This window comes from Eleginops maclovinus, chromosome 8, assembly GCF_036324505.1.
Source record: "Eleginops maclovinus isolate JMC-PN-2008 ecotype Puerto Natales chromosome 8, JC_Emac_rtc_rv5, whole genome shotgun sequence".
NCBI classification, from domain to species: domain Eukaryota; kingdom Metazoa; phylum Chordata; class Actinopteri; order Perciformes; family Eleginopidae; genus Eleginops; species Eleginops maclovinus.
The window spans coordinates 7,545,027-7,559,735 of record NC_086356.1 but is presented as its reverse complement, the minus strand read 5'-3'; the positions used below and the strand labels follow the sequence as shown (position 1 = coordinate 7,559,735).

Genomic DNA, 14,709 nt, shown 5'->3' with positions numbered 1-14,709 from the left:
AAAACTGCATCCACAATCAGATAACACATCATTTACAAAAGAAAAGGAAACAAATTGTAAGTGATGCTAGATGACGATAGAAACTCTGACACTATTTAACAATCTTTCAATCGGTTAAGAGACCTACAGAAATTGGAAAACATGATAAGGCAGTCGAAACTAATTGAAGAAAAAGGAATAACATTTTCTCAACTTTTTTTTACATTTGCAGGTTACACACCTTTCCTTTTCACAGCATCAAAAACTGGTAATAGTTTATCAAATAAGCCATCTAAAGCTACAAAGTTTCCTGGCATATGGCTGACATTTTAAAATCCCAAGTGTGTGTTACTGCTTGGATAAGACCCCATATCCAACATGGGAAACTAAACCTCTTTAATTTAATCCCCCTGCCTTCACAAGGTCAACGACAGCGCACTTTTAAACCTGGTAAAAGGTCCCGTAACACGTGTTCTTTAAGCTTGGATATGTAAAACACTTCCAGACTAATCAACACTTTATAACTGCTTAAAATGAAGCAAAGAATTCAAAGACAATCAGAAATCTCCTCCAGCCCCTGGGAGCTCAACACTTTCAAATAATTATCTTCCCAGGATGATCGTTCTGCCGACTCAGGTTTTTTGAGGAGAATCTCAATAGGAAAGGTCACACTCTTATGGTAATGCATTGGTGGTGATCACACACTCTTCATCGCTCATATCTTACAGTGCAACTATACACTAGAGTGGCCGGGCTCCAGATTTCAGCGCTCGCTGCTGAATGCAGTTCATTGCACATTATCATTTTACACCACTGCTGCATTTATTGTCTATTACAATCGCTGACTGCTTGTGCATGCATGAGCCTCAGATGTCTATGAATGTGTTTCTTTGGTGAATTCAAGACTGGCATCGCAGCTGGACTGTGACTAAACATCTGCATGATGTGAGAGAAGTACATTCTAACACAATGAGAGGATTAGAGGAGACAAAAGTAGAGAAAGGAAGCTGAATAACAAACAGAAGCGTGGAGGGGGGAATGTAGAATGAGGGCTGTTAGGGTGGAGATGACCCAGGTTTTCCGATGCGGCAGGCAGATGTTATGAGCGGAATGGCTCTAAAAACCCACTTTATGCTCTACAGCCAACTCTACAGAGAGTGAATGTTGGACTTGCACATGTCGGGTTGCCCAGAAGTACAACTCTATATGAATATGATTGCTTATCTGTGTCTGACTGATGTGCAAATAGACTCTTGAAAGTTATAAAGCTCACACAGTCCTTTGCAATTAATGAATCTTTAAATCACATGATATCCTTGCAGTCACACAAACTCAGGGTGTTTGGTCATTGCATTTACTTTTAAGGGAATATGTGGGTGATGAGAAGTATTGTAGGAGGTATTTAGATGACACCTTACCTTGACAAGTATTGTCCCGAACTGCCGTTGCTCAGCTGTACATCCATACAGTTAGTAGTTCCAGGTATGAGTGCCAGGGCAGGATTCTCTTTGGCTGCACTGCCCACGGCCCGCGCGACCAGCTCCACCGAGTCCTGCACGTAGTGATCCAGAGAGGGGGATCCCATGATCCCGTGTGCCAGCAGCCCCAGGGGCAACCCTTCTGTTCTCAGCTCGGCCACATTCTGGCTGTCCCCCAAAACCCAGTGAAACTCCGGGAGCGTCATCCGACTGGCCAGCGTCCACAGGCGCCGCACCTCGCGGATCTCGCACCCAAATGTCACCACTCCCCTCGTGGACGAAGGTTCTCTCAGGGCCTCCAGCTGCCGCATGAGAGCCTGCTGCTGGTCTGATTTAAAGGAGGAAGTGGAGGCAGAAGCAGCAGAGGACGAGGCAGCAGGGGGAAAGTAAGGCAAAGAGGAAGATGATGAGGTTTCCCCTCCTGATGCCACTCCTGAGTGCGATGATGAAGACGATGATGGTGACAAAGATGAAGCAGTACTGGTGAGGTTGACTAGAGTGCCCAGGTGAAAGCGGGTGTTGTTTTTGACAAGGAGGAGGAAATCGCTTATGTCCCAATCCTGACAGAGCAGAATACTGATGTCCCACCAGCCATTCATCATCAGAAGGGTAGAGAGGAGACGGGACGGCGGGGCCTCAACGGTCCGCATCGCCAGTTGGAAATGGAGAGGATTCTGTGAGCAGATTGAATAAGGGGAACGGATGAATGGGCAAGGGATTTGGGAAAGGGTCAAGAGGAGGAATGTACAATGTAAAAGGGTGAGAAGGGTATAATAAATTGAAAAAGAATGGAATATATTTGAGGCATAGGGATTGGAGAGATGGGATGGAGATGTTAAAAAATAAACAGGAGGAAATAGAAATATAATGGTGATAGAGGTGATATAAAAGTGATGATTGGGAAGACAAAGGGTTGAATAGGCCCAGATTTCATAAAGGGCAGAGAGATGGGAAAACATTAGAGGATGAGAATGAAGGGTAGATTGCGGGAATGGGAAAGTGAGAAAGGAAAATGCAAAATAAGGACAATGGCGGAAGGATGGTGGAGGAGGTTAGTTGCAACATTACGGAGAAGGTTATAGATGAGTGAGAATAGGAAGATAGGGCATAAGGACCCAGATGTAGTAGAGGGAAGAAGAGAAGAAAAAGAGGAAAGAAACACAGAAAGCTTATAAATCCAACAGAATTACTTTCTATCCCAACAATTCAATTTGTTCCTTCAGAACAAACACACTCTGCTAGGTATAATAGATTTCCGCTTCCACCTACCTGCTCCCATGAATATCATTACTCACATCACAAGAAATACATATCTATTCTCATATGTACTCTATTTGGATTTAAAACACACCTAAAATCTTAAAGAGACTCAACTGAGAACCAAAGTTGGTCAATGCCATGTAATTTATTCACACCCATGATTTGCAATTCATGAGATCTTCATTTGATTGATGAGGCCTGGACAGATCAATGGGTAAGAGCATGGCAATGGTGAAGAATTTCCACCTGGACCAGCGATGATAAAAGTGTTGCCTCACAATGGTGGCAGTTGTTGCAATGAAAACCATCCACCCAACGGCTAAACGCTGAAGGGGACTAGAGTGAGCAGCCTAACTGTGCGCTACTTCATATCCAAAATGCTGCAGTAGGTTTTTTTAAAGATGAAGATGGGGTGACTATCATTCAAAGTGTTTCATTATATTCTTGTCTGAGCCTTCATTATGTTGAAATTCTTGCTTGCTTGTCTTGTACTGTTGGAAATGTGCTTTTAGTGTGTGATGATTTAAATAGTCAACAACAAGTATCCTGTTAAATAACCATAAGCGACAAGTTCTTTACTGTTGTTGACCTTTCTCCAAACTAAAATGGTATGTTTTAGATTGATATCCTATTCTATGATGCCTCCGGATACACAATTTCGGCTTGTTAAATACACTTTGAAAGCCTCTGAATTAGCTTGAGATAGCTAAAAAAAAAAACTCTCCACTAATTTTGTTTTATTTGTGGTCACAAATAATGTTATCTGTGTGGAAGTTTAAAAGCAGACACATTTGAGAAGTCCTTTTGGTTGCAACTTTAATGTTTCAGAGGACCAATTAAACCCATGTTATAAGCATAACTATACACTGAAATGTTATGTGAAGTTGTTCAGAGCCTGAATCACAAGTCTCCGAACGTTAAAACCCTATAAAAAATAATGTAACTTAATTTAAAACAGAGAACTTCTCAACTCCATCAACTTTTCTCAAAGCTTAGCAAGTATTAACAACACAGGTCATACTGCATTCTGTTTTCCTCAGTGACTTCAGTTGTTCCTCTGACTCATTTCTGCTCCTGGCGATGGTAACTGCAAATAACTAACATTAACTCTCAATTGGTAAGTAAGGATGGCTACCGGGGAAAACATAACATGATCATGCTTTTCCTGCTTTTCTTGCACTATGGGTAACACGCTTCCTTTGTGCCGTCAATGGAGACGTTTCCCCGGAAGATGGTAGCCTGTGGCAGCCACAATGGCATAAAGAAACAAAGCTTACATGGAACCAACTTAAAAGCAGATGGATTCATTATTTCATAGTCATAGCATTGTGCAATCAGTAAAGGATACTTTAAAGTTGGATATTCAGCAGACATTGGATCCTGCAGCGTTTTTCTTACTTACAGCAAACAGGACAATTAGCTCACAATCAAGCCCTAACAGCATCTCAAGTGGGCACCATGTTTCAATAGCTTCCGTGTCATATGACCCAGGACACAAGTAGGACAAAAACCTTTTTATTGGATGTTGGTCCACCTTCTTTTCAAAAAAAAAAAGGTCTATATTTTCTTCTTACAATTTTTCATGTAAAATAGAAAAAGCACAAAAATCCAATTTCAATTTTGTTTGAATGAAAAATATGTTATGGGTTTGTCCTTGGCCCATGCTACAGCCTTTTCCAAGTTTAAATTAAAATGAAACAGAAGCTTTTCAATAAAACTGCTGACAAACAACTCAACCAAGCCGGACACACACACACACACACACACACACACACACACACACACACACACACACACACACACACACACACACACACACGGCAAAGGTAATACAAGTAAATCAACAACTCATGTTTGGACCTTACTTAGATAAACTGAAACAGCTCTCTGCAAAGTTGGACTTTAGCATTACATATTTTCATACATTACAAGAAATGTTTGTCATTAATGTGAAATATGTACGATTTGTAGATTGCTGGCTGAAAGAGGCCAAACCACCTGTCAGTAGTTCACTCAAGGGACTTGGAAACCGAAGGGTTGCCAGTTCAAGTCTCAATTGGAAAAAAAACAGATGGACTGGTAGCTGCAGGCAAGGCACCAAGCCCACAACAGCTCACTGGCGTTGTAAAAACCCGGCAGACTCCTTCCTCTGACACATCTTGAAAAATAAATGAATGTGTTTATTCAGACTTCATGTGAACAGGTCCTGTGCTTGTGTGTATTTGAACTGTTTGTTTAAAATAACAATAATCCTTCAGGATTAAAAAAGTGGCTTCTTTCTTTTTATTGTTTCTAACTCCAATAACTCGGTCAGTGTCTTTATGATCAGAGCAGTCCAAACCCACTCAACACACACCGTGCATTCCACTTACAGGATTATAGAAGTCAAGAAAATGAGCTGATGAAATGTAAAGTTTTCACAGTCATTCTTTAAATACTGAACTGCCAGATCTACAGTACAGTATGTCAGTGTGTCTTGGCATACTTTACCCGACATACCGGTTATCTAGTGAATCAATCCGTCATGAACCTGCTTGCATCCACAACCACAAGCGCCATCTTCAAAAGCCCTCAGCATCTCAGTGTGATTGACCTTTACAACTTTTCCACAAGCTTTTCACTAAAAGTCCATTAGAGTAAGCTATTGGTTAATTGCATGTATCCCATTAATCACTGTACCCAATGGGCATGCAAATAAGATCATCATTATTCATCTGCTTATTGCATACACACGGCTGGATTATTGCTGCAACAAAAGCACAAACAGAAACAATTCTACGTGTTTGATTTCAGTTTTAGAAGTCCTTTTTCTGGGAAAGAAATGGTAATGGAGTCCAAAAGGGCTTCAGACTCTCACCTCCTCTCATCCCCCAGGAGGATCTGAGGATTAATTCTCAGCTGTAGCACTTCTGCACTGTGATCACCATAAATCTGTAACACCTGCTTTGTTCCTCATGTAAATAAACAGGGAAGAAATTTGCCACAAAGTGCGGCAGTCTGCTCTCTTAAATAAATACACCGAACAGTTGCTGTCGAAGACTGGGAAATCCCAGCTTTGTAGTCACTGTGCTCTATTTCATCACTCTTCTCGCTGCAGAAATCAGTTTTTTTCCTATGACTTCCACAGCTTAAATACATTTGCTAGGAATCTTTTTTTGTGTGAGGAAACTTGCAAGGCTTGCTTTATGGTAAAAGTGCAGGGACTGGCAGAATCAAGAGCCAGTGGACAAATCGAATAAACTACTAATGTGTTGGTATCGATCCGTCCCTGATTAGATGATTCATTGTTGGGAAAGTGTGAAAACTAATTAAGTTGCATTTCTGTTTTTTGTTTTGTTTAACAAGTTTGCAAGCTTTCTTTAATATACTTAAAAAATGCTGTCCCAGCATTTCAAGGAATTACAAAAAAACTGTTCGCAAAGAGTCAAGTTCTGGCATATGTTGCAAAAATCTTAATATCTTTGGCAGCTTTTACATCAACAACTCCCCCTCAGCCCCAAGCCTAAACCACTTGTTGACCTACCCATACTCTAGTTTCAGCCTTTCATCCTAATGGCCTCCTTATGTCACTGGCATATTTATTAAGGGGCAATGAGAAACGTCTCTAATTCTCCCCATAGTCAGTGAAGTCCTATCATTCATCTGCTATGCCTGGATAGATTTCTGAGAACATAATTACTCCATTATCCTAATCAGTGTAATCTACAAATTAATTTACCAGGATCTAATTGAAAAATACATTCCGGGCTTACAGTGTTTTTTTTAAAAACAGTTTCTCAGTAAAGATTTGCGTTCCACAAATTATCTCTGACACATATAGGCACCATCAGACAAAAGTCTGTCAAAAACAAATAGTTATTTTACTGAAGCCATTATTTAAAACATGACAAAGGTGGGTCATGGTAAGTTGCTGCATGCCAAGTAGAATTATGTGAATGCTTCTTGTGATAGTTGACAAATTCTGCTCATTTGCGTCCAATATGACCCTATTGTGAGACGGTGATAGTAACTGTGATTAGGATGTTCTAAAGCTTTTTTGTCAACTAATTTCTGTTCACATTGGAAAACAATTGGCTTCCGCCTGTCCCCTTCAACAGTCCATACATCATTAGCTACACTAATGATGTATGGACCGGATCAACTGGAACGCAGTTGTTAATTCCAGCTGTAAACATGTTTGATGTCCAGAAATGCACCACAAACCTTATACTTTGTGCAAATGTTGAACTTCTTAAATCCACCAAAGGAGGTTTACTGCAAGATTTTTGTAAATCAGATTAGATGTAAAGATGCCCTTTGCATTAAATATCAAATGTGTTGCAGAAATTCTCATTATGTCAAAGAGCATACATGTGTACATAATTGGATTAAATAGAAACCAATATTTGCATATATTGCCCCAAGCTCTCAGGAAAGATGCTGGATCTACATTTCACACAAGCTCTAGCGGTTCAAAATGTTCTAGATATCCATTTTAAAAGTAGGTCCTCCTATCACAGACAACTGGTCCCTGCTCGGGAGTTTCTCAATCACTGGTCTATTATATTCCAAATTCTCAACCCTACGTGCTCCCAAAGCCTCTACGCCAAACCCACCTGATCCCTTTGCTCAGAGTTCACTTTACATTACATTTTTGGTTAAGAAGCATACTTCCCTTAATATTCATGCAGCCGCATCGTTTCAACGCTTGCATAACAGAATTTGGGCGTATACAGTAATAAAGGGTGCTTGCTGGATGATTATATGATTCTGTTCATCATTGAACTGTTTAAAAAGGAACAATGTGTAGTAGCCACGAGTTCCCCCAAAAATTTGGGGCAGTCTTTGGAACAACTGATCGACCTCCGAGATCCAACCTCTGGTCCGAAAAACACTGCTATCTTATGTCTTTCAAGACAATAACATGGAAAAAACACAGCTGGAGAGGGCAGGCAGAAACACAGGCGAGAAAACCCAAAGACAGGAAATAAAAACAGACATAACACAGGGGGTAAAAAAAATTCTACAGAAAAGACAGAGACTGAACATGACACAGTCAGCGGTCTTCCGCAGCTCGACTTCAGCTAGCACAAACTGCTGCGCCAGCCACAGCGGGCTGGTTGAGTGCCGGGCCTAACATGTGTAACAGAAGCAATAGGAAGATTGCTGATGCAGTGGGGAGTCAGAGAAGCAGTATCCCTGGATCAGAACTATGTTGCTGGGTTTTGCTCTGGCGGAACTGCCACATGTTCTTGTCCCAGATAAGCAGTCTCTTGGAGGCAGGGAGGACCTGGCAAGGGTGTGAGTTGTTGTCTTGTTCCCGCCATGTTGGATTCAATCCATTAAACAAACAACCATGGAGTTATTGTTGACAATAGTTTGGGGCTGCTGTACTTAAGCGCCCTCTAGCCAGGGGGAAGACTGACACCACAATGTGTCCTCTTGCCTCTCGAGGAACAAATTGTATTACAAGATAGAATGGGCTAGGGTTATTAATTCAGCATGCTAATTTTCAATATACATCTGCAACACAATACATAGACCTCTGACATCATTTCAACACTGTAACCCCTTCACATCATTATGATAATATAAGACAGTTTAAATTTTTGATCTATCCTATTGTATAAACTTTCTTGGCATAAGGCTAAGGTCAGACAAAGTCACCAAAAAATGACTAATGGAATCCTCTAAAGACATTCAGACGTTTTAAAACTTGTAAACTCTTCTTCAGAGAAATTGCAGTCAGCCATCAATTTGGATTTGCTGGGAAAACTAGATTAATTCAGGGGGGAGTTAAGCCATCTCACCAACAGTCACACGTGAGTTCGACACAATCTGTTTGTTTGCTGTCAAGTGTAGAGTAAATGTTTCTGCCTATCCATCCATCCGACCAACCAACAAACCATCTATCCATCCATCGACCAATGAGTATTTGTCTGTTGGTTGGTCTGTTACATACGTACCTGTTACTGAACTTTGTAGAACCAGTTTGGACTAGGGCTAACTGCTTAAAGCAAATGCTTCCTTGTGCACGGAGCGGGAAATTAGATTTTAGGCTACCACACACACACACACACACACACACACACACACACACACACACACACACACACACACACACACACACACACACACACACACACACACACACACACACACACACACACACACACACACACACGTTACTAAAGCTCAGTAGGTGGCAAGTGTCCCAGAACCCTTCAGTCTAACTAATGGTTTGGATGTGTGTGGGTGTGTGTGTGTGTGTGTGTCAATTGCATACAAAATAAACAATGATGCTCTTCGTCCCTCCCAGGAAGGTTGTGCGTGGAAATTCAAAAACACGGACACTCGACAGGTATTCTTTGAAATTTGATTACTGCCATGTTAGTGCCACCTTATTAAAGCCACCATATCAAAATCTAAATTAATTACAAATCTCATACGAGACCCTCTTTATTTGTCACATACATGCACACAGCAGAGCACACACAGTGAAATTGGTCCTCTGCATTTAACCCATCCTAGTACTAGGAGCAGGGGAGTACCGGGGAGCAATGCGGAGGGGGGATTGGAGGTGTCCGGTGCCTTGCTCAAGGGCACCACAGCAGGGCCTAGGAGGTGAACTGGGACCTCTGCAAGTAGCAGTCCACTTTCCATATTTTTTCAAGTCTGTTCGGGGACTTGAACCGGCGACCCTACGATTCCCAGTCCAAGCCCCTACTTACTTACTTACACACCGCAATATCAATAGGATAATGATGTTTTGCAAGGCAATGACAACAACTTTTTGTTTTAAGGCTGCCTTTACGGATCTGCAGGCCTACAAACACCTCATATTTCCAAGGTTTCATGGCTTATAAACTATTTCCAAGGGTTACGGTTAGGGTTCAAAATTTCAGACGACAGATTTTAGAACAGCAACCTAAGCTATAGTCATTAAAGAGTTCAATTAAATAGAGAGTTGCGATCATGTATACTTTTGAAGAATGATTGCTTTTGATTTAAACAAGATATGATAGTAAAAGTTAATAAAGGTTCATCATCTTCTTCTTCTTCTAAAAGCTATTGGCCACTTGTTTCAAAATAAAGAGTTCTTAGTAAAAGGGATGTACATACTGTAGTGTACACAAAGCTATAGTGGAGTCATTTAGAGAACATATGCTGTATGGAAGAACATCGCTCACCTTATTGTAAAACAATCTGTATAGTTGAGTCCCTGTGCACTCATCAGTGTGCATTCAGTGGATTATACCAAATGTCAAGAGTGCTATCTAATTTTCTCTTGCTTATGGGTGGCTATAAAACATGTGTTTTCCTATACAGACATAACAGTACGCCAGCAACCAGTCAGATTTTTGACTTTTCTTTAATGGTGCAGCTGATCGTTAGCAGATTAACATAAAGTATGATTATGATATAAGCTTCTGATCATAATTTATGGATTGAGAAAGGGCAGGTTTCTTGTTGCAAGGAAAGGAGTCAGATCAATACTTGACATGTCAGCTCAGCTTGAGGTTAGAGTTGCAATTTAAAATGTTCTAACTGCTTTTCCTACATTATACTTTTCTCTCCCTCCCCCATGATGTTGAACCTCTGCCCGTGGAAGGCTGAATACCAATAGAGCTTTAGATTCAACAAAGAACCTCAGGGCCTGTGCTGCCTGGTGTACATAGTGTATCTACAGTATATCAAATCCTTTATTTTTTTCTCTGCAAACCTTGTCTATAAAAGACAATGCACTATACTCCTCCTTGTCTGCACCATGGACACAGCCTGTATGCTCCCTAATTGTGTTCCAGTTTGAAGCTATTTTCTGCAGCTTTTCTCAGACTCCACAAGCTGATGTCATTTGTGAAAAGGAAAAGCAGCATGTGTACCAAATTGTGTTGCCAATATGGCTTAATTAGGCCATTTACCAAGAATGGTGAACTGAACAAGCAAGGCAATGAAAGGAAAATGGAAAATCATTTGAAAGAATGACTAGTACACAGTAGGAGGAAAAGGAAACAAATGAAACTGTGAGGAAGAGTTTCTCTTTCAGACTCTTTCTTATCTGTGGGTCACTGGTAGCACCTATGGGTTTTGAAATCCTCCTTTCGATAACGTCTAAAAACTGTGAAAACCCCTATTTATTTTTTTATTTGTAGCCTACATATAAAATGTGTTTATGTTGACATAATTTTATACACGACTGAGTTGTCACAGAAACTCCGTGTTTTCCTATAACACCTGCTACAACCACTGCAGCTGTATGCCAAGAAGTAATCAACAGTTAAGAGAAGTTCAGCTGTAATTGATTAACTTTTCTTTTACCTCACTTTGGCGCGTGAACTCCCTCTGCACAACGCTGACTACTGGCACCTGGAGCGCCAGCGAGATGAACTCCAACTTCACGAACTCGTTCCGGTCCCGTGGAAAGGAGATCATGGCGGAAACCCCCTGCACGATGACGGTGTGACACACGCTCTCCAAGAAAGACAGCGGGTCCTCGCCCTCTGGGCTGCCGGCAGAGGAGGAGGAGAACGAGGGAAGCTCCCCTAAACCGGACCCAACGGCCATGACGACCTCCATCGATAAATTGTACGGCAACAATCCGGCCCGGTTAAGAGCCTCTACCGCGAGCAGGACCGAGTCTCGGGGTGCGAACACGCGGTTCTCCCTCGGAGTGTTCTCCTCACGCTGCCTTGCCTGGCTCTTACTCCTGCTGCCCCCCCTCTGGGTATTAACGGTGCCTCTAGTCCTGAGGCTTCCGTATCCAGGCGCACCAGAACTTGTTTTTACCTGTTTTTCCAACTCCCCACTTCCAATCCATCCTCTATCCGCGTCCCAGTCCTTAGAGCTGCCAGTGGTTGTAGAGAGCAAGCGGGGCTGCACGTGCAGAGCCCCGATCCGAACCGTGTGTCCGATCCGTTTCAGCACCTGGCACGGCTGCGGGTGCGAGTGAGCGCACGACGGGAGAAAGAGTAGAGCGCACAGCAGTACACATAATGACGGGGGCGAGACCCCAGAGCCTGTTCGAGCTGCCGGGCCATTCATTATCCTCATCATCATCACCACCGTCTTCATCATCCGCACTCCACAGCTGCACCGGATGCCCAGTCCAAGCACAGAACGGCGGAACACCGGGGCCGCTCCGTGGGTCCTCTGCGTGTGGCCCTGGCGAGCCGCTCAGACCAGCTGCAGCCCAAAATCCAGCTCCAGCTCGCGGCAAAGTTGCGCGTTTCTCCACGGACACAGACAACAGGCTGCTGAGGCGCGAGATCAGGCACGAGCCGCGCACAAGCAAAACACGATCCCCAAAAGTGCTGTTTTTCATCTCAAAAGATTTTCATCATTCAAGCCTTTTTATGACTGAACAGGTCGTGGAATCAAATGGTAAAATATTCCACATGTTCCAGGGAAAATGTAAAGGAGAGTGTGGAGGCAAGCCCAGAGGAGAACATGTCGAGGAAAAAAGGTCAATGCGCATCAAACACATTCCCAAACAATGAAATCCACCACTGGAAACTTCTGATGGCTTCGAAGGAAAAGGATCCCGTTATCATCCAGAGAGCAGGAGCCGTGACAACACTACTCCATCCCAGTAGCCTACTCAACACTAAAACAAATGTTTTGATTTCCCCCTTGTTAAACACCCGGATACAAGCTTTCCAGAACGCGCGCGCTGCTTGGCTCGAGTCAACCTCTGTAAAGACACTAGTACCGGCGAGACCTCCGGCACCAGAGCGCGGTGTTCTGCACACGTTCCAATGAGATTTAACCCCGTCCTCACTTTACCCCCACCCCATCGACATCCCCTCCAACAGAGTCAGGGGGAGAGGTTATGAATGAACTAGTTGCATAACACAAGACATAACTAGATAGATAGATAGATAGATAGATAGATAGATAGATAGATAGATAGATAGATAGATAGATAGATAGATAGATAGATAGATAGATAGATAGATAGATAGATAGATAGATAGATAGATAGATAGATAGATAGATAGATAGATAGATAGATAGATAGATAGATAGATAGATAGATAGATAGATGGAGTAGAAAGGCAAATGAAAGTCATTGTATCTGGTGGAGGAGGAGGGGGGGGGGGGTTGAATGCAGATCTGATTCATTAGGTCAACTGAACAACACATCCTTTGTTGTCTCCACTGTATGGCAGGCATACTGTATATCTGGCGGGATTTACTGTTACTGAAGCTCTCAAACTTGACATGCCATAATACATTTATCTTATCAACAACGCTGCAATAAATAAAAACATTTGTGAAGGTGTCAAAAAGGCGATAATTCAGATTTTCATTATATTTTTCAACCTGTCGTGGGTGCATATGTGCAAGGTGTTTGCTAATGGCATTATGTGTGGGTGACACTTGAATGCTTCACAATGTAGACTGATGTGAGATAGTATTACCAAAGAGATAAATTAACACTTAGAGTTTTAAGAAATGCATAACAGTGTTACAAAATGGTCAATAATATAGTAAATCCCACACTATTTACCAAGCACCTGGGCTGTTCAGGTGGACATACAGTAGAGTGGGTTTAAAGAACGCATGACGAAAAACTCTAATAACAGCCAATAAGCTGTGAGTATCATCCTGCGTGATGCCAAAAATGTCCGCTCAGCCCACTGTTTTTTTTATCAACATGTCACAGTGTTGTGTTGTATGAATCACCACTGCATAGGTGACAGGATTTAAAGGCAGCATTAAGCTCATTTTTTAAGCATAAGCCAAACATGTAAAAAAGAAAAACAGGAACATGGATCACTGCTTCTCTTGGTGGTATGCTAATAAACCCAACAATTGCACTCACACGTCAAAACAGTCCTCTCCTTAATAACCAAATGGTGTCCTGTCATTATATTAAAGTTCTTTATATACACAGCACATTCACATGGTGTACAAATTGGTTTGAAATCAAATTTGAGATGACGGAAATGTATCCATTAATATGATTTAAACGGTTGAGATGTATCAACGTACAGTTTTCATCAACGAAAATAGCAATAGGGACCAAAACCACTATTGTACCAGGCTGTACACAAGTGTATTTCTTCTGTGAAGTTAGTCATTTGAACAGATTGCTCTTGTGAAGCTGGTCTCAAGCGGCTATTTGATAAACTGCAGTTTTTTTCTTTTCTTGGGCTTGACTGCTCAGCCCTGGCGGTTGCTGCCCGGTTGTACCGTCACACAGCCAGAGGAACTGCATAGGCTGAATATGTATTATTTAAAATTTGTGGTACATGAAGTGTGGAGTGATACATGGGAAATGTGGTTTGGTATCTACAGAGAGGCACTGGGAAATTGTTGCACCTCTTAATTAGATATGACATAAGAGGATTTCTAATATTTCTATTGTACATATGTCCTGTTTAGTTTTATCTTAATTGGTTGGACACTTAAACATACAGACAGCAACCGGCTATTAAGCAGATTGTTTTATTTAATCATATCCAAAGATACCCAATTAGATCATTAACAGCTGCTGCAGGTTTAGCTGATGTGCCTCATGTTGCTGTGGTAACCCGCAGGTCAGAGTTCACCATTGACCTAATCAGCAGCCTCAGTTTAAATAGCGACCCAGATTAATGATAGGTTAATGGTCTGATCTAGATTAATGATTGGCTAATGGTCTGTCCTGAAATGAGAGGCACGCCTACACCAGGATATTGGAAGATCAATGACCTGCTGATCGATCTGATACAGCATGACCTCAGAGGATGGGACTTGGAGGAAAGAGGGAGAGAGACAGAGAGGAGATTTTGACAGGAAACGGGGAAGATGAAGAAGAAGAGGAGGAGAGAGAGGTGGAGGTGATGAGGAGGGGAAAGATGGAGGGAGAGGAGCAGTTGTGGAGTTTAGGGGAGAGGGGGTCAAGTAAATGAAGAGGCAATACAAATGACTGCAACCTCTTTGAAATAATAGAGGGTATTAAGAATACAACAGAAAATGTATTTTATTGAAGATAAAAAAACTCAGAATGGGAAAAAGGGGATAATAG

The 14,709-nt window shown here is 42.0% G+C and overlaps 1 protein-coding gene across 1 annotated transcript in view; it reads right to left on the bottom strand.

The window, feature by feature from the left end:
• grin3a (glutamate receptor, ionotropic, N-methyl-D-aspartate 3A) overlaps nucleotides 1–11,771 on the bottom strand; it is a 41,236-nt gene extending 29,465 nt beyond the window's left edge. The window contains exons 1-2 of the mRNA XM_063889861.1: nucleotides 11,016–11,771; nucleotides 1,398–2,131 (exon numbers count right to left, since the gene is read on the bottom strand). Coding sequence (XP_063745931.1) covers nucleotides 1,398–2,131; nucleotides 11,016–11,771 — 1,490 coding nt within the window. The remainder of the gene's footprint in view (nucleotides 1–1,397; nucleotides 2,132–11,015) is intronic.
• Nucleotides 11,772–14,709: the final 2,938 nt, after the last annotated feature.